We start from the raw sequence: 24,712 nt of genomic DNA, 5'->3' as shown, positions 1-24,712 counted from the left end.
GAGGCGCCGGTAGGTTCCCCCTGCTCCCGGGCCGGGCAGCGCTGCCCCTTCTCCCGCACGGTGCACGCAGCGGCTGCCGGCGCGGGGAGCCCTGCGAAGGGAGGGCGGCGAGCGCGGCCCAACCCAGCCTCCCCGCCCTGCGGTGGCTGTACGCCAAGGACCCCGTCTCCCTGGCAGTATTTAGGTCGCGGCTGGGCTTCCCCCTGCTCCCAAGGGAAAGGCTGTTCGTACAGGGCGGCGGCCTTCAGACCCGGCTTCTCCGTTTGTCTCTCGTTTAAAGCCTTAAGCAGCTACGTGATGCTTTGTAGTGAGGGTTTGCTCTGACCCCCAGGGGACTCACGCTCCGGCTCTGAGGCGCGGCAGGCAGCGCCTGTGTCACTCCGCACCCTTTCTCTCCCCGTAGGATGCTGCGCTGAGGTGGACGATGGCCGTGTGGGCTCGGCAGGTCTCCCGCTGGTGTTGCCTGCTGAACACGGCCCGCGCTGTTGAGTTTCCCGGGAGGCTGAGGAGTCGCGGCCCACGGGCCTGCCGTGTGTTCGCCCCCGCGGCCGCGCTGCCCGCTGCGGAGGAGCTCGTTCCGTGCGGGCTGCGGCCGTACAGCCACGGGGCTGTGGGAAGCTGTTCCCCGCCCGACGGCGCCAAGGGTGGGTCCTTCTCTTCTCCAGAAAGTAACTTGCCTCCAGTACAACAGGAACAAGCAAAAGCAGAAATATTACCTGATCTGAATGCAAAAATACTGGACGAAGGTAAGAAGCTTTAAGGGATACTGTTTTCCCCGAATCTTTGTGTTATGTTTTCAATATGCTGCTGTTTAACCCCAGCTGGGTTCTCCTTTTTTGCTCTGTTTGCCTAAAATATATTTCTGGAGTTCCTGACTTTCACTTCTGATTAGCTTCGTCGTTAATCCCGATATTTATGGTCAATGTAGCATGCAAAGGGTACCTTTAAAGTGAAATAAAGGTATGATGTTTTGGGTAGAAACGTAGGTCTGGAGCTGCCGTTTGAAAGAGTTTTCATAACCCTCTCTGCATATGCTGAGCGTTTACCTTTCCCTCACAGATGTGCCAGTACGAACTAAAAGAGGGGTTTTGGTTTGGTAGGTTGGTTGGGTGTTTTGTTTTTTTGTGTGCGGGAGGAGAGCGGTTGGGTTGTTTTCGTCTTTTGTTTTTATTTTGAATGAGGCTGGGAGATTCCACGCCTGAAGCAGCTCACGCTACACGGCCGTTTGAGGGATCCAGGGTGACCAACAGGAGGTAGTAGTGTGAAGCCTCCTTCAGCACTGCCCTGATGAGAAAATGAGAAATGCCACACCCAAGTGTCTCCTGAGGAAATGAGAGAAACACACCGGCGCTTCGGTGTTGTTGCCCTGAGGAAATTTACTCACTTTTCCCCCTACTTTTATATCTAAGTAAGGATTATTATATTTGCATCCTTTCAAATCGGGTATGCTGAGGAAACTTGCTCTGAATTATTTAGCAGAACTGTGTATTCAGATTCGGCTTTGAGCCCAGCCAACCTGCATTGTACAGAGCTTTTTACTTGGAGTTTCTCAGAGCTGCAATGGAGATCTGTGTGTGTAGCTGGTTCTGAAATAGTGCTGCACCAAATTGATAGTTGGTTCTGAAATAGTGCTGCACGAAAATTATAGTTGGTTCTGAAATAGTGCTGCACCAAAATGATAGTAAGTGGCTGCACCTGCCATGCAGTTTATCCACATGCCAAATTTTTATCTGCCAGCAGACTGATTAGGGAATATGTGTGTGTGTAGCATTTTGCCCAGTTTACATTCTATAAGCTGCCTTTCTGTAATGAATAAGACATAATAGCTTGGCTGGAGTTGGTGAAAGTTAAACCAGCTGCATTTCAGGCATCACATTCGGGAGAGCCACAAAATAATGGGCTTGTCAGGTTATGAAAAATAACCTTTGCAGTAGCCTTTTATCTGGTTGTGATCAGGCAAGAATGCATTTGTGAAGACACACAAAAGACAGTACTTTTCCGAGGATGATGTGAGCTGTTGTCTGCAGTGGTCCAGGCAGCAGACTTGAAGGCAGGCTTGCTGGGTACTACTCTTAGATTTGGCCATATGAGTAAAAGTTGATGGGCAGTGACCAGCAGATGGAACAGAGGCAAAAACTGGGAGCAGAGTCTATGTTTTTATGTTTTCAAATAACAGGTTGGGTGTTTATCACATGGCACAGTGTTCCTGCATTTTGAAAAGGATTTTAAGAGATCTGTATAGCATTTGCTGGGAGCAGCTTTGTCTTTCACAAAATGTATTTGGATCTTCTATAATTGTTTTCTTAGGCTGGGATGACATCCCACCTTCATCTGCTTTGGAAGTGATTTCTGAGGAAGAAGCTGTACAGATCATTGCAGAACCACTTCTCCCCCTTCAGTCTTCCACGCTCCGAGATTATGTTGATCACTCAGAAACCCTTGCAAAACTCGTCCACCTAGGTATGTGTGATTTTGTTTGTGTGATCTCCTCTGGCAGGAGCTTTGGAGATCCTGTATTCTGGGCTTTGCTCTTACTGGTTACCCTGTAAACTTGAAAATGGGAATGGTTAGCAATGGAAAAAAAGCTGCAGAATGTTATCCAGGGCAAATGGTCAAAAAGAAGGGACTGTGTCACTAGCAGTGCCATGCTACTGGGAAACAAAGCTGGCTGGTGTTAGTCCTTTAGTGCTGTGGGAGTTAGAAGGAGGCACCCCTCATGGCTTTAGAAGAGATGGGGATCGATGGTAACTTAATTGGTCTTTCTACTTTTGGGCTGGTTAAGGATGCTTTCATTTGCTGCAAAACAATTTGCAGCTCTCTATCCTTGAAAGGAAGGAGAGAGAATGGTTGCTGTGCATAATCTTAGGAGTGAGGCATAGCACATTGGAGAGGCAAGAGGGAAGGGATTGATGAGAACCTTCCCTCTCATCAAAAACCATTTGGGCTACAGAGATACCCGAGTTCAAGCTTCCTGACCAGCTTGTTGCCCAAACATGCAAGGAAGACTAGAAAGAGGTTGGAGAAATCACTATTTGAGAGAAAGGGAATCTGTCTCCACGTAGTAAGAAATTGCCATATGTGAGTCAGTGTACAAAGTCACTTCACTGCAAGATTGTCCTCTTCCCTTTTACAACAGATTTAGAAATTTCATGCACACGTATTTCTGTGCAATAAGAGCAGGTCTCTAAATGTGGGACATGCAGGATTCACTGCAAATATCTTCCTTCAAAAAATAAACTCAGCAAAACTTCTAAAATGACTGCTTATTTTACCTGAAGTCTCTCCACAGTATACAAGGTGTTGTAGCCTTGCTGTATTGAGTAATTAAATTATGCAAAATCAGTGCAAAAAATTGAGTAGTCCTGTAAATTCCAACATGGCTTTGTGAAACTTTTACAGAAAGCAGGGTCTGTGTTTAATTAAAACAATTTCTAATTTTATTGTTGTAGGAGTTGACTTATCCCAAGTGGAGAAGCGTCAAAAGGCAGGTCAGCTCTTACTGACCTTGGACTTTGAAAAAGATATAAAAAAAATACTTCTGTTTCTTAAGGATGTGGGTATAGAAGACAATCAACTGGGTCAATTCCTGACCAAAAATCCCTACATCCTTGGTGAAGATCTGGAATCTTTGGAAACCAGGTAAGTTTTTCAAGTAGTACCAGGGTGTTAAGTCCCTTGGCTTGAACATCTGGTGCCCCAGTTGGTTTAAGGTCAGAAGGAACCTGTGCTACCTCCTTTCTTACTCAGTCGCTGGCTCTGAGTTCTTGTGCCTCCCCATCTGTTGGCACTAACATGTGGTGGTATCATAAGTCAATACCTTCATCCACCTGAAAACTGTCTGTTAATGAATTTTACTGTCCATCCCTGTCTCTGCCACAGAGGAAGCAGCTTGCCATCTTAGGCCACTTGCTTTACTCATTTCAGCTTTCTTTCCAAAATGACATCCTTGAGGCTTTACACAAATTTGTAGAACAATATTAATCTCTTCAGTCACAATTTGAAACCTCATGAATTCTGCAATCAAAGAAGCAGATCACATCTTTTCTGTGTTGACATCTTATAGCAGCAGGAGGTTTTGTTGACATTTTTTTCCTGCTGTCCAACTGAAACTCAACACAACACTACAATGAACTAATTTGTGTGTGTGTGTTCATTCACACTTGTATGGTCCTAAACTGTTCTTCAATCCTTAAAACGAACTTTTATTTATAATATTACTCCTAGTTCAACAGGGTGGTGGTTTTTTTTTTGTGTGTGTTTTTTTTGTTTTGTTTTGGTTTTTTTTTTTGTTGTTGTTGTTGTTGGTTTTTTTTTTTTTTTGTTTTTCAGAAAAACTCCTCTGTGTGTGTGTATGTGCATTTTTAATGAACTCAAAATTTTCCATTACTCCAGAGAAGAAAGTCCGTCATCTTGGCTCTTGCATGTAGTGGTATTTCTGTGTGAAAGAGAAATCTGAAAGTTTTTAGATATTTAGAATTTAGAATGTTTAAATTTAGAATTAAATTTAAATATTTAGAATATTTTAGATATTTAGAAATGGGCACATAAGTAGACTCTTGTATAACATAGACCTAACTTCTTTCCACTTTGTTCTTCTAATCTCATGTTCAGTAAGTGGCCTTTCAGACACAATATCCAAAAATAGCCAGTGTCATTTTCCAGCAGTAGTTTTGAGTCTGGATATCAAAGCATATTGTTTACACTCTTCTGAAGAGAGGTTTGGGGGTTTTTTTGGTGATAAATATCCTAACTCTTCCATGAAGTCAGATTTTATTTTTAGTGACACTTCTCTTGCACTGGCTGGTTAGTGAGGTAGGGGCTGAACAGGGCAATCCAATTTCTTCTTAATTTTCTGTAGTATGATTCTTCTGTTAGTTTTACACTGTGAATGATTTCCTGCAGGCTTTAAAGTAAGTGTGCTGTAAAGCCTGTGAAGTGAGTGTTTCTTAAATAGCTGTCTTTTGAAAGCTGAGTATCACCTTTGCATAAACAGTTCGGTGCAGATGGACATGGTATTGGTTACATCACTCTGGAATGTTTTATTGCTATGGATTTCATGTTGCCAGGAAACAAAACACAAATTTCAATAGGTTTGGCATTTGACTTCAGATAAACACTGTAAAAATCAAAACATTCCATAATTCCTAGCAGTTTTGACAGTTGCAAATCAGTGTCTGTACTGCAGCTGCACCAGATGCTTTGTTTTATGCTGGTGTTAATGATGACTTAAAACTGTTAACATGCTACATGGAACTGCTGAGCCCTGTAGTAGAACGAGGGCTAACCTTGGTGCCAGCACTCACAGATGCATCTCAAACTTTTACCAGTTTGGATTGTTGTGTTCCTTTAATGTACTTGTTTCTAGAGTCAGATTGCTACAATCTTGCCATCTCTCTTTTAAGTTTCTTACCTTTCCAGGGAGAAATGCTTCAGGTGTGAATCTTAATTGAAACTCCACTTGTTAACAGAAAACAAGTGGAGTCAGGACAGCCAAAAGATTTGATTTTTAATCTGCTCATTTAGCAGTTTCTGGGATGCTTGGAAGCTGTGCCAGTTCTATTGTCATTGTCTGGAGCCTAGGGTGCTACCTTCTGTGTTGGGGTGTCTGCTCAGTTAGGAATTGGTCCTCTAGAGCTTGTTCTTATATCTTCCATCTGGGAGTTTTTGGCTTGTGATAACTTAATTTCTGAGGATTTGTGGAAAGAGAGAAAGTTGTACTGACTGGAAGGTAAATTTTTTTTTCTCTCCACAAGACATGGTTTAACAGAGAGCCCATTTTTTGCTGAATATCTGCTTCTGCAGAATATTCTGCAACCCATTTAGTATCTTAATTACTACCAGATAAACTAATTCTTGTATGGTCTAAGTTGATCTGACTGCAAATACTTCTCATATTGCAATTGCTCTCATCTATAACCAGGGGAAGCCTCTCCAAATTCTAGTTTAGTTGTTTAGTACATTGTAGTATGTGAATTAATTGTGATTCTTTACTTTATGTCTGTATTTCCCTCTTCATGCCGTTTTTTCTGGGAGCTATGGTAATCATCTACTGCAAGTGGTACTTGAAGTAGGATTTCACTTTCACTGAAATCAACAGAGTTTGGAAAAAGTTTTGACTTGGAAAGCAAGCAAGCAAGCTCTGTTAAATATCAAAACTTTTGTCAACTCCTCTTGCTTTCTGACAACCAGATGTTTGTTACTTGTTAGACCAGTGACTGGAAGTAGGGACCTATTTGCAGCAAATGTAACTTCAACTGATGTAGAAACATCTTTTTTTGACAATATCTCTACAAACAGCATCATTGTATGATATTTCTACTCCAATGCTAGTGGCAAAACAGGAATGCATGAGGTATAGTGCTTCATTCTTTCAGCAGTAGAAATGGAATTCATTAAAATAGCAAAAGGCTGTATATATCTTCTTGTCCATATCCTATGATGATCTATTAATGTGTTTGCAATCTAGGAGACAGGCTGGTAGTTAAATGTAGGTTAACATAGTTATCTGCTTAAGTACAGCTGGAAGGAATTAAAATCTGTCTTCAGTATTGACATTCTGCTCTGAGGTTTATTTTACTTCTAATTAATTGGAAGGGAGGGTATTTTGCTTTTACGATAACTGCAGATTTCATCCTAATTATTTTTGGCAGGGTAGCATGTTAGTGCTAGAACATCTGTCCATTTATAAGATATCACTGAGGAATTTAACTGATCACTGAATAAATGCAGGCAATAAAATTTTCATCACTGGATTTTATTTTGTTTTTGTTCTCTTTCTAGAGTGGCTTACCTAAAATCAAAAAAATTTGGTCAGTCAGAAATTGCTCAGATGGTCTCAAGAGCTCCATATTTGCTGTTATTTTCAGTGGAAAGACTGGATAACAGACTGGGCTTCTTCAAAAATGAGCTTGGTCTCAGTGTAAAAAAGGTAAAAGCTAAAGTCTTCAGGTATTTTGTTAGTGAAGGTTGTAAGGTCTTGCAATATGAATACTCCAATCTTTAGAGGTTGTAACAAACATTGTGTTATCATCAGTAACGTCACTGCGGGTTACAGGAGGGTAACACGGTTTTAACTGTCTATGGAAGTGATATGGACACCTAACATTCAGAGGACCAGAAATACAGTTTCTGAAGATGACCTGCTGCAGGTTATTATCAAATAAGCATGTGTACGTGTATGTATTATTTGAGGAGGGTCAGAGGACAGAATTAATTACTGAAACAGCAAGCAGCTCTTTGAACTTCCATGAAATTATTTGGTGCTCTTCATCTCTTTAAGATACTGTAACGTACTTATGTCATCATTTAAAAAATAGTCTAATCTCTGAATATCATATCAAGATAAATGCCAAATCATATGCTCAGCTCACCAAGAGTGGCCTCTGGCTTTGCTTATGAGGGCATACCACATTGTGCTTAGTGTGTATTCAGCACCATGCTTTGGGACCTTCAGGGCAGTTAGTAAGTAGCTAGACTTGCCTGGAGTAAGTGGGCAGTGTTAGTTGTGTCCTGCAGTAGGTGGGGTTTGCAATGAATGTGAAATTCCAAGTGGAATCTGGGGTTCTTCTATTAGCTGAACAGTCATAGCTGCTACAGTGTCCTGTTGCTGGCCTTTCCATGTTTGAGGTAAGAGATCTTGAAAAATAATTCAGTCACTACCTTGTACTCAGGGTGGATTACAAGTAATCAGACACTTTAGGGAATGTGAAGTCATCTCTTGTGGTGCTGTTACACTGTGGTCTAATCAGATTCTGAAGTTAGCTCCACTGCCACTGAAAAATCCTTTTATAGCCTCCACTGGGTAGTGTGTTATATATTTTTTTCTAAAAAGATGGGAATAAACAACTTGAAGGCTGAGAGAAATTGGGCACTTGAGCATAGTTTCTCCTTTTGATGTTGCTTTTACTCCCTCTTCCTGTCTGCTTTACAATTGTATTATTTTTTGTTTTCCAAAAGAACATATTTGAGTAATGTTTTGCATCTTAACATACTGCTGCTTTGTGCAAATTCATCTTTGGTGTAGAGATAAAATGAAATACAAAAACCAAAGTTTAGATAGGATTTTTCTTTCACAGATACATTTACAAAGAAGCCTTCGGTAAAACTCTTTAATTTATGTGTTTTTTCTGATTGTAGACAAAGGATCTTGTAATTCGTCTTCCAAGGCTATTGACTGGCAAGTTAGAGCCAGTAAAAGAAAATCTTCAGGTGAGCTTATGAACAGATATTAAAAGTGTACTGTAGATCCATACAGTTTAAGAACTGTCAGAAGATCAAATTCCTGTAGGGGATCATGTACAGAATTTAGTGAAATAATTTTAGTGGTGGTATAAAATAACTGTAAAACAATGTATTTTCCTCTATAGCGTGCAAGCTTACCCAATACATGGAGAGTTATCTTATTCTGTCCTCTGATGGAGTGCCTTCCTGCCAGAAGTTGCTATATGACGACATAAATGGTTACCCATTTTTTAATGAGTAGAAAAATACTGTCTTTTCTACTCTCCCCTTAATTATTATGGTTTTTTGCTAACTTGGATTGTCCGTAAGTATTTAGGAGCAAGAAATGTGTAGTCGATTATTTTTCTCCTGGCAGGTAACTAGCCTGCCAAAATGTGTATTTGACACCTATTGTCTGATAGCAGATGGTCCTTATTAACAACTGTTGGGTAAATAACTTCAAACCCATGGGGATTACTTTCCCTTTTGAAAATGTAACTATGTATTGGTTTAATTACTGTGCTGTAAAGCCATCGAGGCCAAACAGCATGATGTAGTGTAACAATTTGTGAAATTCCATTATCCTATAACAAGTAACTATGAATCAAAATGCGTAATTTTCAGACAGATTCACTGCTCTGAAAATATTAAACACTAGGCATCTTGCAATCTGAAATGTGTGTGTGGTAAGGGAGGAGACTGGAAAGTAGCAGACTGTTCTAATTAATAGTGCTTTCTTTTTAACACACATTGTTTCCACAGGCTAGGGAGCCTTTGTTATAATTAATGTGTTTTTAAGATCTTCAGTTCTATGTGAATATCTTGCTTATCTACCAAGAAATACAGTGTAGCACCTTTATGTTTAAAATATGTGAGAGAGGGAAAGAAAGGAAGAATTTTTAGATCCTCACTGTTGGAATCTACTAATTCTTAAAAGCTCAAGCTCTCAGGAGGTTGGATTCAGAATCTGTTCAGACCCGTACGTCCTAAACTGGTGGTGGGAGGAACAAAGAGTTCAGAAGGGATCAGGTTGTTTCCCTCATTCAGAATGGACTGTTATTTAGAAAGAAACACAGTAGCTGATATTTGTTGTCATAAGATACCAGTCTAAATGTGCTGAAGGATGGCTCAGTTCATCCTCTGATGGTTTCATCAAACACATTTAGAGATGCATTGACAAGGTAAAACCTGAAAGCTTGCATTATGCTGGCTATTGTGGGAATAATACATACTTTGTTGAGTGTTGCTGAGGCTTACACAGTTAAGGATATTAGCATGTGTGACCTACAGAGTTACTGAATATTAAATATTTTTTTTTTTGCTGTCAAGAGTGAGTGCAGTGAAAGCAACTTACACTTGAGCTCACCAGTCATGTTGAGGGAGCTGTTCCATGTCACAGCTCAAGATTGTTGCCACAATTACCTCTACAGTGGGCTCAGCTTTATATCTGCAGTGATTTAACATGGGGTCTTAACTCTGTTTGCATATCTTGATCCTGCTGACTCAGGTCATGGAAGATACCACTTGTGCAAACACTTATTTTCATACTTGAATGCTGTCTTAGTAGATTGGTATTTTGTGTGGTGCACAAATATTTATAAAGCAGAAAAGTTAAAACAAGGAGTTGAAAGACCTGATTATAGTTGCCTCTAGAAGCAGTTCCCTATAAGGATTTGGAAGTCCTAAGGTAAATTCAAAACCCAGATTCTAAGCCTTTCCCTTTATATTTGACAAGCAGTTCTGGAAAAGAGCTGCAGTCTTGGCACATCAAACTGGGCAAACAAAACCACCATCTTCTTGCCTGTTGAAGTACCTTAGTTTGATATGAAAGTCTGGTTGTGTTAACTGGCAAGCACACCCACTTCATGACTGAAAACAAGCTGCTTTTAAGTGTCACTGGAGGATAGAAGAAATGACCGAGTTAACAGACACTCTTGTATTCTGAATTCCTTCTCAACAACTCAATGAATTGCTTGCTATTCTGCACTTTGGGAGGAGTGCTCATGATTTTATTGAAAAAATGTGTTTTGTTCTCCTTTTGGGAAATCATAATTGAAGTCAAGGCAGTCTCTGAAAAAGACATCTTACTTTAGACATTACTGAACTGTAGAATAAATTGAATACACCACATATTCTACACATCTCTTAGGTTCAGCAGTCTTAAATTGAACACTATGGAAATTATACTCCCTATTATAAAAATGTAACTTGAATACATTAGCAAAAGAGGTAACACATTAGCAAAAGTAGGCACTAGCTATTTGATTGCTGTGTTTTACGGCTCCATAAGAAGAAAGTCTCTTGACAGCTTGGTATTGAAAATGATAAAGGACTCTTAAGGGAGAATTTTTATGTTTGTGACTGCCATACATATAAAGACATGGGTTTTTTTCATATCTCAGACAAGCTGAAAAATATATAACATTCACAGAAGTAATCTTTATTTTGGGGATATTCTATAAACAAGTCACACTTTAATTCAGAATGATAAATGATTTGCATTGTCTGACTTGAGAAAAACTGAAGTGGCAGATATTTTTGTGGCTTGCATTCTTGTTGCTGTGTGGAAAAGGATAAAAGAATTTTGCATTAGTTTATTTCGGTGACACATAAAAATAAGCTGTTTGCTGTAGCTGACTTGTGAAGATAAAATTGTGTTCTTTTTCAGGTTTGTCAAATTGAACTTGGTTTTCAACGTAATGAAATTCAACAAATAGTGTTTAAAACTCCCAAGATTTTAACTGCAAGTAAAAAGAGACTCAAACAGACATTTGACTACTTACACAACATAATGGGCATTCCCCACCACATGCTTACTCGCTTTCCTCAGGTGAGTTGTTAATCTGGGAATAAATTGTAGGTGCTTTTGTCACAGCCACTTCACTAATGTGCTGAAGGTGGAGCCTTGCTCTATGCAGAACATAAGTGAATACTTCAACTAGCCCGTGACTTTTACTCTGATTGGGGTAACTTCTATTAGCAATCCAGAAACTATTGAGGATTTTAGTGTGGAGCTGCTGCTTTTTTTTCCCTTAGCACATGTGACATCCTTACCCACAGCCTTGTGAATTTTAAGGTTTTCAACAGAGGTAGTCATACTTATCTCTTCTGTATTCATGCAAGAGAGATTACTGCCTGCTCAGGGATTTGCTTGTCTTGAAATCTTACCTTAGAAACACAAGAGAAGACAGATTATGCAGAAGATCTGTTCATTAAATAACATTATATATATAAATACAAACATTTCTTTCAGGTCTGTCTACTTTAAAAATATGCTTTAGAAATTTTAGGACCTGAAAATACAGTTTAAAGGTAAGAGAAGTTCTGTCCATTAGACGGTCAGATTCTCATTGGTCTTCTTATTGCTGCAGCAGTTGCTAAAATACTGCAGGATTGAAAATAAATTAGTTTCCTGATTACTATTTTGGGAGTTTTTTCTACCTCCTCATTACTATTTCCTCACAAATTAAAAGCTGAAAGTGTTAGTTACTTTATTCAATGCTGAAATGCTGTGGCATTATCTTCTTACAAGGTAAAAATGAAAGCACAAATTACAACTTCTGAATGGCAGTAATTTACTTTCTAAAGCAAGTCTAGTAGAGTATCTAAGTGGCTAGAAAACCAAATTTGTGTAGGGGAATAAAACTACTCCTCGTTTTTGATTTTGATCATCTTGCTATTTAATATATCTTTACTTAACAAGGGTGCTTGGCCAGTGCTTATCTGTGTCACTTTGCCCTCCTTGATCTGTAAGTTACCACAAGTTTTGCTCACTTCCTACTCAGTTGTCTTATTGTTGGCTTTGTGGTGGTTCACCTCATTATTTTTCTTCCCTTTTTTTGGAAGGGTAAGTGGAAAGTTTCCTCTGTTCCTTGTTCTTGGCACAGTCTCTCCCTCTTTCCTGTTTCTTCCCTTTCACCCTCCAAAACCATGAGTTCCAGGATACAGGTAGTGCAGTCTATATATATGGTTGGGCCTTTAACTTGTGCATTCACAAATGTGTATTTATCTCTGTCTGTACTCACTTCTATCCTGAATGACAGGAATGTTGAGCATAGGAAAGGTAGAAGAATTTTTTTTTGTCAAATTCTCTATGATATTACAGCTGTTCTTGTAGTCATTCTTTCTGTTAGCTATCTCCATAAATGGTGGTTAAGTGGTGGGTTTTTTTTTTTTCCTCCTGTATTCTGACTCTGTCTTAAAATTCAAGGAAGGCAGAGGAGGAAGAGTAGTTTTGTTTTTTTCCTCCTTGTTCAGTTTGCATCTTCATGGAATTCTTCTTCCATCAATGTAGTCTCTATTTTAGTAGAATCTCTGCTTCCTGTAGCATTCACATTTTCATCATTATCTCCTCTACAGCATCTCTCTCTATTCAGTTGTACTTCTCAGAAATGAATGTAGAGCTTTGCTTTTACGACTTAACTGTGCATCTCATCTTCCCCTCTTCCCTCTTGTTTTAAATGTTCTGCTGATTTCTGTTTCCCCTACCATTGTTCTCATCTTTGCCTGTCTAGATTTTTATTTTTGTGGCAGGTATCTTCAAAGGGAGGCACTGCTGTGCAGCAGAAGAGAAATGATTATTTTGAACCACCACACTGCCTTTTGGCCATGTTATGATGACAGGAGTCACATCCACTCACCTTGCCCTTGCCACTGTGCCAGTCTGTTGTTTGCATTATGCCATGTGGTCACCTCTTCCTTTCTTCCTTGTAACTTGCATCAGATCATTTGAATCTGTCTGATGCTAGAGGGAAAGTGCTCCCTGTTACTGAATATCTTCACTTCCTTGACTGTGATTACACAAAAGTAATATCGTTTTTATATAGAAACAACTCTCAAGCACATTAGGTTTTTTGTATCACTTGCTGTTTTCTGTTTTGTGTTGGCATATTGTATTGCAGTATTTATTTAGAGTTTAGATAATTTATGTATAAATGTAACCTACCTGGTGTTTGACATAAATTAAAGGAAAAAAGTGTATTATTTGTTTGTTTCCTTGATCTTCAGTTTGCCTAAAAAAAGGCTGTAATTTTCAATGCCTCATGGTCTGAAATTTAGACAACCTAAAAAATTCTTCCCTTTTTTCTTTCTTAGGTTTTCAACTCGAAGCTGTTACGAATCAAAGAGAGGCATATGTTTCTTGCATTCTTGGGGAGAGCCCAGTATGACCCAGCACAACCCAGCTACATCTCTCTGGATCAGCTGGTGTCCTTGCCTGATGAGGTGTTTTGTACAGAGATTGCCAAAGCGTCTATGAAGGACTTTGAAAATTTCTTAAAAACACTTTAATTAGTAACACATGTAAAAAAATATAGAATTAAGTTGCAAAATAAACATACTTTATAAAACTACTTTCCTCTAAAATCTCTTAACTTTTTAACTTCTGGTTTAAGAAATCATTGTTTATGAAGTGTGTAGGATTTAAAGGCTCCCAGTAATACTTATAGTAACTTAAAAATGTATTTCAGAAGGATTGAACCAATATGTTGATTGCTACTAATGCAAGCCTTATAATTAATCACTAACTTAATTCAGAGTGGATGATGCAGCACATTAACAGAACGCCAAATTCAAATTTTTCTCTTTTCTTTTGATAATGACAGGAGTTTGGGAGATTGGAAAACTGGCTAGTGACTTATTGCCTGTCCTGCCCTCTGTTGTCTTCTCCTTTCATGCTCTTCCCCAAAAGTTAGAATAGAAAAGACAGTGTGGTAACAAAGTAGTGTTGTGTTTACCTGCTTGAGCTAATAATGTTACTATTTTCCTTGTACAGTAGAAAGAATCACACCATTAATATGTTAAGTTCCTAATACAGAAAGGCATTCTTTCCATAGGTTACAAAGGTTTTTCCTTCTGAAACTGACTGCTGAAATTAGTATCCCAAAAGCTGGTTAGAAATGTCAAAAAAAACCAAAAAAAAACCCAAAAAACCCAAAAAAAAAACCAAACGAAAAAAACAAAACAGCAAACTGAATTTAGGCGAATTAAAAAAGAAAATAAAGCTGTTTTTGTCTCTGCAATCTAGAAGAACTCTATTTAAGCTACTTTTCTCTTCTCCTTGTGCAGTCTCCCCCCATACCAATGAGATTTGTGTGGCTTTAATATACAAGTAACCATATGGAAAGAGGCTGTAGCATATATTAAGGTGATAGAGTTGATCAGTTGTAAAAGCTGAAGTCAATACTGACATTGGGTGTATTGAAAATACTTCATCTTATCATTAAGCAAAGCATGTTAATAGGGAATTATCAAATGCTTCACAGTCTCTTTGGGAAAAATGAAAAACCTGCCTAAATCCTCACGCAAACTGTCTGAGATTGTTGTTTCCATTTCTTCATTAAAAACAGTCAGTTTTCTTCAGTTCAGGAAATCTGAAATCCAGATGTTTTAATTTGGATTTAAGCTTATTTAATGAAAAAGCCTCAATGTTTTAAAACCTCATTGTTGAAGCTAAAATTAGCAATTTTTTATGCACACAGCAGAATAAAATTCAAAAGGTTAAATTCTACTAATTGGTGGGAAATAATATGAGGTTAAAGAGATTTAAAGAATGAGAAGAGCAGTCATCTCTGGATTATGACTTTGAATAAAATCTTATTCATCCAAATCAATAATCTGAAAAAGAAATTCTTGAAACACATTGAAAAACCACATTCATTGTCTGCAGTATGTATCTGAGATGAGCTCTTTTGTCTTTTTTCTCATGTTTCCTGTTCCATGGGCATGGAACAATTGCTTGAAATACTCTATTAAATAGACTGTTCTTGGTGGAAATGTGTAACAAATTTCTTGGTGGCTAAAGTGTGATGAATAAGCACTTTCTCCCATTTCCTCCTATTAAATAAAAGTATCCAAGTCCAATATGCTTACTTGGATCTTTGACTGCATTAAATGCTAATAACAAACTGTAATATTCAAACAAGCTTGTAAAAATGTTAAGAGAAGGTTAATGTTTAACTTTTGCAGATTTGCTGCAATAGCCTTATTACTCTGTATTGCCATGCATCAAACCATTGTAACAGACGTTATATTACAGAGTGTGTGTATTTTTGAATTTTGTGTTTTGAATGCCTCAAACTTTGAGCTTTAAATTCCTTTAATATTTTTAAGGGTAGAAATGATTGCTGCCAGAGCTACACCAGTTTCTTCGAAATGTTAACTGCAGAAGCTTCTGCCGCTCTAGCTGCCCCGAACGATGAATGGCAGCAAAACATTTGGTGGGAGTGCTAAAATGGAAGGGGAGAGAGGATCGAAGAACTTCTTGATGATCCGAACGAAAACTTTGTGGCTTTACGATTAAAAAACAAAACAAAAAACCCCACCAAAAACAACCTCGAACAAACAAAACCAAAAAAACCCCACAAACTTCTGAAATTGTTTCTGCGTTTCTTTCAAAACGCAGTGTTCTCTTGCGGAAGGACTGGCTGGGCAGATGCAGCGATCTGTGCCTCAGAACTCCGAGCCGCTCACCCGGCGGCTGCGATAGCCGAGCAGCGACATTTCCCTGCTTCTCGCCGTGAGCCACTCGCGCTCCGCTCACGGCGCTTTCCCAACCCCTTTCCGTAGGATTGTTTCCAGCCGCCGCCTGTCCCCGCCCTCCCGCCAGGGCGCATGCGCAGCCGCCGCCGCCGCATTGGCCGCCCCGCCCCGCGCCTTTCCCAGGAGGCCGCGCGCCGCGCCGAGGTCAACATGGCGGCCAGGGCGTCTGGTGAGGCCGAGGGGGCGCTGGGGGCCGGTGGGGCCGGGCCCGTCCCGTCCCTGTCACCTAGCCGCCTGCGCTGGGCAGCCAGGCTCGCCCCGGCCCGCGCTGGGCAGCGAGGCGGGCCGTGTGGGGGAGAGGGGGAGCCGCTGTGCACCGTGTGCCCTTGACGGGGACAGCGAGTGCCGGTTCCACAGTCGCAGGGCGAGTCTCCTCGTTGGCCCTCCCGCGGCAGCGGAGGGAGCCTGGCTCCGATATCTGAGCTTTCTGAACGTAGAGAGTGCTCGGGAGCACTTGGGCTGCTCATGAGGGGCCTGGGGCATTGCTGTCCTGCGCGGATACCGAGTCGGCGCCCAGTTGGTCTGAGGTTATTCCTTGTCCGACCCTAAAGGACGAAGGAGTAACTAAGTAACATGCCGAAGTGGTGCTCTCGCCTCATTTGGGGTGTTTTGGGGCTGACGTTGTAAGACAAGATGGCTTAAAAGTCACATAAAACAGCTCGACCGGACTGCACTGCCCGTTTTGTGCCGTTCGTGGCCTTTAGACCCCTTGTTGAGGCACTTGATTATGTCTGAAAGCACCTCTGCCATCTCGTACCACATTTAAAGGAAGGTGAACATGCTATATGTGGTGTGGAGGTTTGGTTTTTTGTCTGATTGGCTTTTTTACTTGGTTGGGGTTTTTTTGAGGTTTTAATGTGGATTTTGTGGTTGACTTTGGCAGCTTTTTGAAAAAGGAATTGCATTCAAGTATCTGTAGAGGACAGCAGAAGGTTAACAGTATAATAATATTCCGGGCTTGAAGTCACATAGCGAAAGCCGAGGAACTTAAATAAATTATTGGAAAAGCCCGATGGTTTTGCTTTATGTAGACACTGTGGGTTTGGCTCATGTAAGTGCTACAGAGTCTAAGAGTTCTGTTGCTGTTTTTGATGAGGAATTGGTCACATTAAAGTCTTAAAGCAGCCCAGTATTCAAATTTCGTGAAATAGGTTAAACTCTTGTATGTAATGAGCAGTCCTTCTACCTGTTCAGTGTCAGTTATGGGATCCTGAGATGTAGAGGCCAAGTCGTATTTGGTCAGATTCAAACTTGATGCACTGTTACATTGTTACTAATGTTGGAGGCCAGCAAATATTTGTGTACTGCCACAGTAATGTGTAAATGTTGAATTCTACCGTGCTGTGCAACTGATGATGGTCACATTCAGTTGCAGGAGGTGGTCGCCTGTTAGACAAGGTTCGCAAGTGGTATTACAATGCAGCTGGGTTCAACAAACTTGGTAAGTGTTTCATTGAGTTTTAAAAACTGCAAATGTAAGTTCTCAAACTAGTTAGGGTTCATAGCTGACATATGTACGTGCAGGTTGGCATAAGTGTTTTTGCTACTACTACTATGGTGAAAAAAGTTGGCAATATCCTCAATTATTCAATATCTTCAATTCTGCTATTTCTGTGTTTGCTAATGTTCCAGTGAATTAACTTAAAACAGCTAAGCTGAAGCAGCTGAAAAACCTTTCACATAGCAGTCCTGAAAACTCAGTTATTTACATTTTCCTACTGAGTCACTTTCACTGGCCAGTGTCTTCTAACCCAAAGACTGCCCTCGAAGCTGGAGAGGTTCTCACTGATAGTAGTCGGCCTATCTGCAGTACTTATGCAAAGTATCCAAAGTACAAAAAAGATTGCAGTTATTCTTTACATCACCATCACTTCAGCTGACGTCACTTGGCCTGCACAGTGGTGGAATAGGTGTCAAAACAGGAATTTCTTAAGGAGAAGAGGGTCCTGAGTTTATTCACAGTTGTTACCAAGTTTGTTTCAACCATTTAGATGGCAAAACAGTTATTGGATGACAAGATTCTGAATATTCAGATGCTGCAATTTATTGCTCACCACAATACAGGAGCAAATCTCTTAAAGGAAATTCTGCCCTGGGGAAGTTAGAAAAAAAATTGCAATAAAACTGGAAACAAGCGTAGATCCTTCCTCCAAAGGTGCAGTGCTTAATTCCTCTTTGATAATGCCTGTCTGCCAAAATTCTTACTTCTGCTGCATGTTTGGAAATGTGAATCAAAAATCATAGAAGCACTAAATTTAATATAATAATTAAACTAACAGCAGTGCTCCCTGTGCCTTTGAAATAAATTACAAAACTGAATTTAAGAATTCATAACTCAATTTTCTTTTATTGAGACACTAGTGCCAAATCAGTCAGATGAGATGAAAACCTTTAACTACAAGGGAGTAGGTATGTTGTAGTAATCATCTTGGAATGCTACAGAACTAATATTTTGTCCTATTTTGTTAATACCGAACCTTACAGAAATGTTGGTTGAGTTTCAAGAATCCTTTGTTCCATAGAAGGTGTGGGAGTGTTCTTAGTTTGGAGAGGACTGGGTGTTTCTCCCTGATTTAACTTAATTTGGAACTCAAGCACCAACATAGAGCTTCAGGTTTCCATAGCTTCATATAGTCAGCAGAGACATGGTCATTATGAGCAGGTCAGTTTAGAGAAAAATTCTTCTGTACTGAAGGAGTCTCATCTGTGTCTGACTGACTCTAATGGATTCAGAGCTGTCAAAAACCCTTTACTTGGACAGTCATCTTAAACAGAGATGTAAAATTAGATGCACATAAGTTCACCCCTTAAATCCAGAGAAATTTTTATTATGTATGTTCTCATGAAACACATTGAATTAAATACCCTTTTTCCTTATTCCTCTTTAAGAAAAGAAGTGAGAAAAGTAAATGGAATCTGTGAAAGTCAGTGTTTAGGATTACATGTTCTCTGAGCAATTAGCTTCCTGCATTGGTTTCATTTTTCTTCACAGTTTTCTACTGGAAGTGTTTTGCCCACAGTACATGTGTCAATCCTAAATCTTACTGAAGAACATTTATTCAGTGGTGCTGTAAATTCTTCTTGGTCCAGGATTAATGCGAGATGATACATTGCATGAAGATGAGGATGTAAAAGAAGCCTTGAAGAGACTTCCAGAACATCTGTACAATGCAAGAGTGTTTCGCATAAAGCGAGCGCTGGACTTGAGCTTGAAACATCAGATCCTTCCCAAAGACCAGTGGGTGAAGTATGAAGAGGTACGTGCGTGGAGTGTTTCCAAGGCACAGGTCTAAAATGCACTGCTAGGACTAATGGTGGGGATTTTCGTGCTCTGAGGAGACACGTGTTTATGTGCTTTTTATAGTAAGTAAATGAGTCAGTATCTCATGGAATAACTCTGGAGAACACTTCTGATTGCAGTTTAAAAATCCGTTTTTCGGTACAAATTACTAAATTTTTCTCAAGATGACAGAAGCTTAATCTGCAGCGCAGAATTGCAGCACATTGTTTATGTTCAGACAAGATATTTCTTCTAAGCTTCCAGATAAAGAAATACAATATAATAAATAGCTTTGGAATTCTTAAAGAAGGTCTCCTGCTTTTCTCATTAACTTCTTAATCTTGCAAAAATTCTTGAGCCAAAGCTTTTATTCATAAAGGTGCCAAGGAAGAATAATTTGATGGGAAATCATCCATTAAAATAAATCTCATCTTGTAATTTGAAAAACAAACTGCACTTTCCTTATCAGATGTAACTAAATTTTATTTTTTGGTAGTGAATTGATTCACAGACTTTGCATCACTGTCCACCTCAGCTTTCTCCAGATCACCTGGCAGAGAGGAATTTTATAGTTAAACTTTTGACTATAGGAGAGTATAAAGGTATTAATGCATCTCTGAAGAAGCAGAGGTTGTTTCTTTTGGTCTCATAGGTCATATTTCAATAACTGCTGCATTGAATAATCAGTCACATATTTCCTCAAATAGCAGTTTGGTTCGTAAGTGTTAAACATAGTCAGGGTGTTCTACCAAATACAAGTTTACACTGCTGAGTTAGAAGCTCAAAAAGAGATTATCTGGAGTATTATCATTGGACTTTGAACTAATTAAAGTGGATATTGTACATTACTATAGTTGGACTTTGAATTAATTAAAGTGGATCTTGTACATTTGGGTATCTGCCAAAAAACCCACTGTTTCTAAAGGTGTAGCTAGAGGCAGCACTTTGCCTGTAAATGTTGATGAGGCATTAGGAATTAGTGGTTGCTGCTGTAGAGAACTTGCCATTGGAGACTTGGCAAATACAGTTTACCTTTTCAGGGTAGGTAAGGGGAATTTTTTGGTGTTATTTTTTTTTCTTGTTAGGTTGGTGTTTAGTCAAACCTGGGGAGGAATGAGAAACAGTCTGTGAGAATGACTTGAGATGTTTCTGGACCTTGCTGTAAGTTTAAATGTATTCTCTTTTTTTTCAGGATCACCCTTATCTTGAACCATACCTAAAAGAAGTAATCCGTGAAAGACAAGAAAGGGAAGCATGGAACAGGAAGTAACTGTTGAACTACTTCATGCAAATATCCAGATATTTCTGATATTTTTAAACACTTGGTTGTAGAAGTCCATAGGGAGGCAGTTGTGAGGCTGAGGAATACTGTTTCAGCTTGTTCATTGAGTCTGATCATCCAACTAAAATAAACATGTCAAAATATAAAAATCTTGGAAGAGTTCTTTCTAAATGTTAACAAGCTAATGCTGGGATCTTTCCTATGAGTATATACATTACACATTAGCTTAGTGGTATGCAGTCTTCATCCCAGCTTTTGATTCTTGCTCTTTTCATCACACAGCTGTTTTCTGCAGAAGTAGAATTAGGTAAGAAATGTTGAAGGCTGTTGGTGCTAGTTGCTCTCCAAGTTAAAAAGGAGATTTGGTATTTATTCATCGCTTGTCACTGTAGACAGCAATACTGAACCAGTGTTTGATGTTACAATGGTACTGTGAGAAGCAGAATGTAGTATTCTGTGTATTCAAGTAAAAATGGAAAATATGTGTGATTTGTAATTCCTTAATCATAAAATAGGAAAAGTTTCACAAACTTTTTATACCATATACATTGTTAAGCCTTAAAAACTATTTTCATGCAAACCCTAATGACTGTCTCACTTCTACTTTTTGAGACTTTCTATTCCTTTAAAGAGTAAAAGTGGTATTCTGATGTGCTTTAAAGAACACAGCACTTAACACAGTTAACTTCTCATGGGGGTTTTTTTCATCACCTAAAGCATGCTCTAGTTTTCAGTGATCGGCATCCAGAAAATACTGGCCCTTACTGGCTGAAGACCTGGAGTTCAGTCTTCCATAGTTTAATGCTAATGTGAATTTGGGACAGATACTGGTATTAGGCATGAAATTGGAGCCTGTTGTATAACCTTCTGGATGAAGTGCAGAATCTTGCATGGTGGCCTCAAGGTTTGCTTTTTTCCTTTTGTTGTGCCTGCTTGTCTGCCAAATGCAACACTCAGCTTACCAAAAGAAAAATGAGAAAACCACTTCTGATGTTTCGAATTGGTATCACCAAATAAATAAAATACTGAATTAGAAGCTTTTAGCTTTGCTCATCACTCTGTTACTAACCTTCACTTCTTGCTTAAGTCCCTTGCTTGTGTAGGATGGATACAGTGATCCCTTTAAAGCTTGACAGCCTGATGTGGCAAAACAAAATTCTGCAAAAATATCTGCTTTGCCAGTATTCCTTTAAAGTCTGTGAAAATTATATTAAGAATGTGAGGTTTTGGTTTTCTCGTACAGTAAAATCTAATGATTGAATCATACCTAATTTGATGTATTTTTGGGAACTTTATGATTTTCTTCCAAGAGACAAATTGGGCATGAAGTTTCACACTCTATGGAACTATTAGAGTGTAGTTTTCTAATGAAATTAGAACTACTTTATTATCTCTTAGAATTATATTAGAAGACTTAATTACATAGTGGAAGTAGTACTTCAAAACCATAGCTGGTCAAATTTCTACAAAAGCTAAAATTCTGTGGAGTTGTCTGTCTGCTTATTTGACCACAGGTTTGAATTAAGAAAAAAGCCTCTCAAAAATTACTTGGTTCAGACAAAAGGGCTTTATTGGCACAAGGCGCTTAAAAATAGACTGGCCCTTGAGCGAAGTGCAAAGCAGCCATGCCCCAATTGGCCTGAAGCATCTGGAATCACTGACCCCTTTACTCTCAAATGTAACATCTTAAAGAGTCAGAGCTGAGTAGTAGAAGTTAATAAAAGAGTCTTTCCAAGCGATCTTTTGGGCAGCTCAAGGGAAAGAAGAAAAAGGAAGCCATGTTAAAAGCTTGCCTGTTCACTGAGGCTTCATTTAGATGAGTTTTCAGATGCTTCTGACTTGGATTGATAGTTTTTAACTTAAAATTTCCATAATGTGCAATAGTCTTTTGTTAAAGTATTTTAAAAAAATTACTGTTGTCTAGTTGTGTCTATGAAGGCTGTTAGTAAGCAAAATGTTATTTGCCATTTTTTGGCAGAGATGGGTATGTATTTGAAATATTTATGAGTATGTAAAAATGGTGAGGAATAGGGAGGAAGGAGGCTGGTATAAGAGTGGCATCTATTGCCTGGTAGCCAGGGGCTGTAAGAGCTTTGTGTTAGAGACCAAACTCTTCTTTAGGATATGTGATGTGAGATTTGTATGCTTCTGCTACTGGCTAGTGAATGAGTAGCTTGGGAGGCATTTCATATTTCACCCTCTGGTGTTCCTCTGTGCACACTGAGTTAACAAGCATTAATCTTAGCCAGATGAAATGGGAGTTTTCTTGTATGTAAGATTTGAATCCTGCTGGTGACAAGTTGGGAGCATCAATGTGATTCCTAATTTTGAATGCTTGCAGTTACGCATAAAAATACGTGGGATGGGAAGGAATGCAATTGCAAAAATGGGGTTTCAGAGCTGCAGTTTCACTGTAATGATTCCATCCCACCTGTCTGTCTGTCTGTGTGATCCTGCCCTCTGAATTATCCCAGCCTGTGCAGAAGTTAGCTGCAAAGTTGCCTCATTTTGAGGAAAAGCTTGGTAATAGTAAAGGGAGTCAAATAGCTAAAGGTGAAAAGAAAAGCATGATGATGAAGGAAAGAGCATTCTGCTTTGGAGAACTGGAATTTCTTTATGGTGCTATCACAAGGTTCCTCTGTTATACCAAGCAAGATACTTGGTTCACAGAAGCTTCGTAAGGATTTTGCTAAATGCTTAATATCTCCATGCTTGGAGCTACATCTGCAGAAGTGCAGAGTAATCACGTCTATGCCTAGGTTCAGTTCATCACTTCTGAAAATATGAGGTGCAAGTGTTGGTGTTTATCCATACACACGATGGTTACTACAGGTGGTGGTAGCAGGAGCAAATTTCACAGGGATTCTCACAGTCCTTATTCCTCTGGTGGTAAGTGCAAAACTACTTATGTAGAAGATGATGTATTTGTGGCTTGTACCTGGTACTTTCAGAAAGCAAGGATGAGCCATGCACTGAAGAGGATTGAAAAGAATTTCTGAAAGTGTCTACTGGGTAAAATGTAAACCTGCGATTTAAGGTCATATCATCCTGTACAATGCAACAGCGAATCTTGCATCTCCTTATTCCTGACATTGAAACATTCATCTTGGTTAATGTAGTTTTTTGTATATAAATTTTATAGGGATTCCATAAATTACTGAGGTATTTTTGTAATTTTAGTTCACTGCATCTGAATTATGTGTGTAAAATTAAGAGCCTGAGCTGACATTGCTAGTCCTGCAGTTTGATGATAGTTTTAACTTAAATTATTCTTCATCACTTTTGAGCAAACGTGCTTCACTTGGAAGTTCTCTTTATTAAATACATAATGAAATACAAGAATACGTTTTGATTGCTGAAGATCATGTTTGCAATGTCAGACTGATTTCTTTAAATTTTGAATTGGTCAACCCCAAAACAATGGATTTTTTTCAGTGCTGTAACAAGAAACATATGCTTGTTTTACATCCAATCTCCATCTGAAGGAGTGCTACAGCAGATACAAATCCCATAAGAATTTTGATGAAACGTCGTGCTTGTCATTTTAATGGAAGCATTTTAACATTAGTATGGTAAACATATTCTGACTTGAGGCATTTTGTCTCTAGATAACAAAGGTCAAAGATGACTTTCAGGATTTCTCCACAGTGTTGGCAGTCAGTTTTCATGGACTGAAACTGTCGCCAGGGCTGGGGCTGCTCCTGGGCAGCAGAACAGGCAGAGGCAATCCCTCCAGGGTGACATCAGGGTGACTTCACTTCTCATAACCTCTCTTAGCTGGTCTATGGCCCAAAGCACTAACATCTTGAAAAATTGTAGGCCATGAACTTCATTGTAAACAGTTTGTGTTAGCATTTAATACCTGGGGCCTGATCCCAACACTCTTTCCTCAAACTCCCCTGCAGGCCATGTGGGCCTGTAAGCTTCTTTCAGTGTCAAGAAGTTCCTGACTCACTCAGAACCTCTGCTGGTGTTGCTGGGATGAGGTGACAGGCAAGTGTGCTGTCCCGAGGTGACAGGCAAGTGTGCTGTCCCAAGGTGCCAGAAAGCATCTGCATCTCTGCCTTCCTAGCAAGGTGTGTGTTAAGACTTGTGGAGAAGGAGCCCTCAATGCCTTCTGCTCCCCAGTGATTTAATGCTAGCTTATGCTTGGCAGCCTGTCAGCTCAATTCCTTTTTCTTCACAAAAGGTGTGGAGTCACAGTTCCCTTCTCTGTGAATGCTTACATATTTTTACATAATATTTACATATTTTCTGGAGTGCAAGTGGGACTATTAGTCCTTCTGGCTATCTCTTTCTGCTATGAAAGATCTGATAAACTGTACCAGGAGACATGAGGACTCAAACTGGTTGCTTAGAGCTTTTTTCTAGGTTGGTTTATGATGTGCTTC

At 39.4% G+C, this 24,712-nt stretch overlaps 2 protein-coding genes across 2 annotated transcripts; both read left to right on the top strand.

Moving 5' to 3' along the window:
- The first annotated feature begins 338 nt into the window (after nt 1–338).
- On the top strand, nt 339–14,109 carry MTERF3 (mitochondrial transcription termination factor 3). Its single transcript, XM_066333874.1, has 7 exons — nt 339–746; nt 2,308–2,460; nt 3,450–3,639; nt 6,781–6,928; nt 8,137–8,208; nt 10,889–11,050; nt 13,315–14,109. The coding sequence occupies exons 1-7, from the start codon at nt 425–427 to the stop codon at nt 13,507–13,509; spliced, it is 1,242 nt and encodes a 413-aa protein (XP_066189971.1). The 5' UTR covers nt 339–424; the 3' UTR covers nt 13,510–14,109.
- A 1,743-nt stretch (nt 14,110–15,852) lies between these two features.
- UQCRB (ubiquinol-cytochrome c reductase binding protein) lies at nt 15,853–20,470 on the top strand. Its single transcript, XM_066333861.1, has 4 exons — nt 15,853–15,928; nt 17,129–17,200; nt 18,850–19,016; nt 20,232–20,470. Exons 1-4 carry the CDS (start codon nt 15,910–15,912, stop codon nt 20,307–20,309), a joined length of 336 nt encoding a protein of 111 aa, XP_066189958.1. The 5' UTR covers nt 15,853–15,909; the 3' UTR covers nt 20,310–20,470.
- Nucleotides 20,471–24,712: the final 4,242 nt, after the last annotated feature.

This window comes from Sylvia atricapilla, chromosome 1 (assembly GCF_009819655.1).
Source record: "Sylvia atricapilla isolate bSylAtr1 chromosome 1, bSylAtr1.pri, whole genome shotgun sequence".
NCBI classification, from domain to species: Eukaryota; Metazoa; Chordata; class Aves; order Passeriformes; family Sylviidae; genus Sylvia; species Sylvia atricapilla.
Note: the sequence above shows the minus strand (reverse complement) of the source record. Positions and strands in the feature narration are given on the sequence as shown.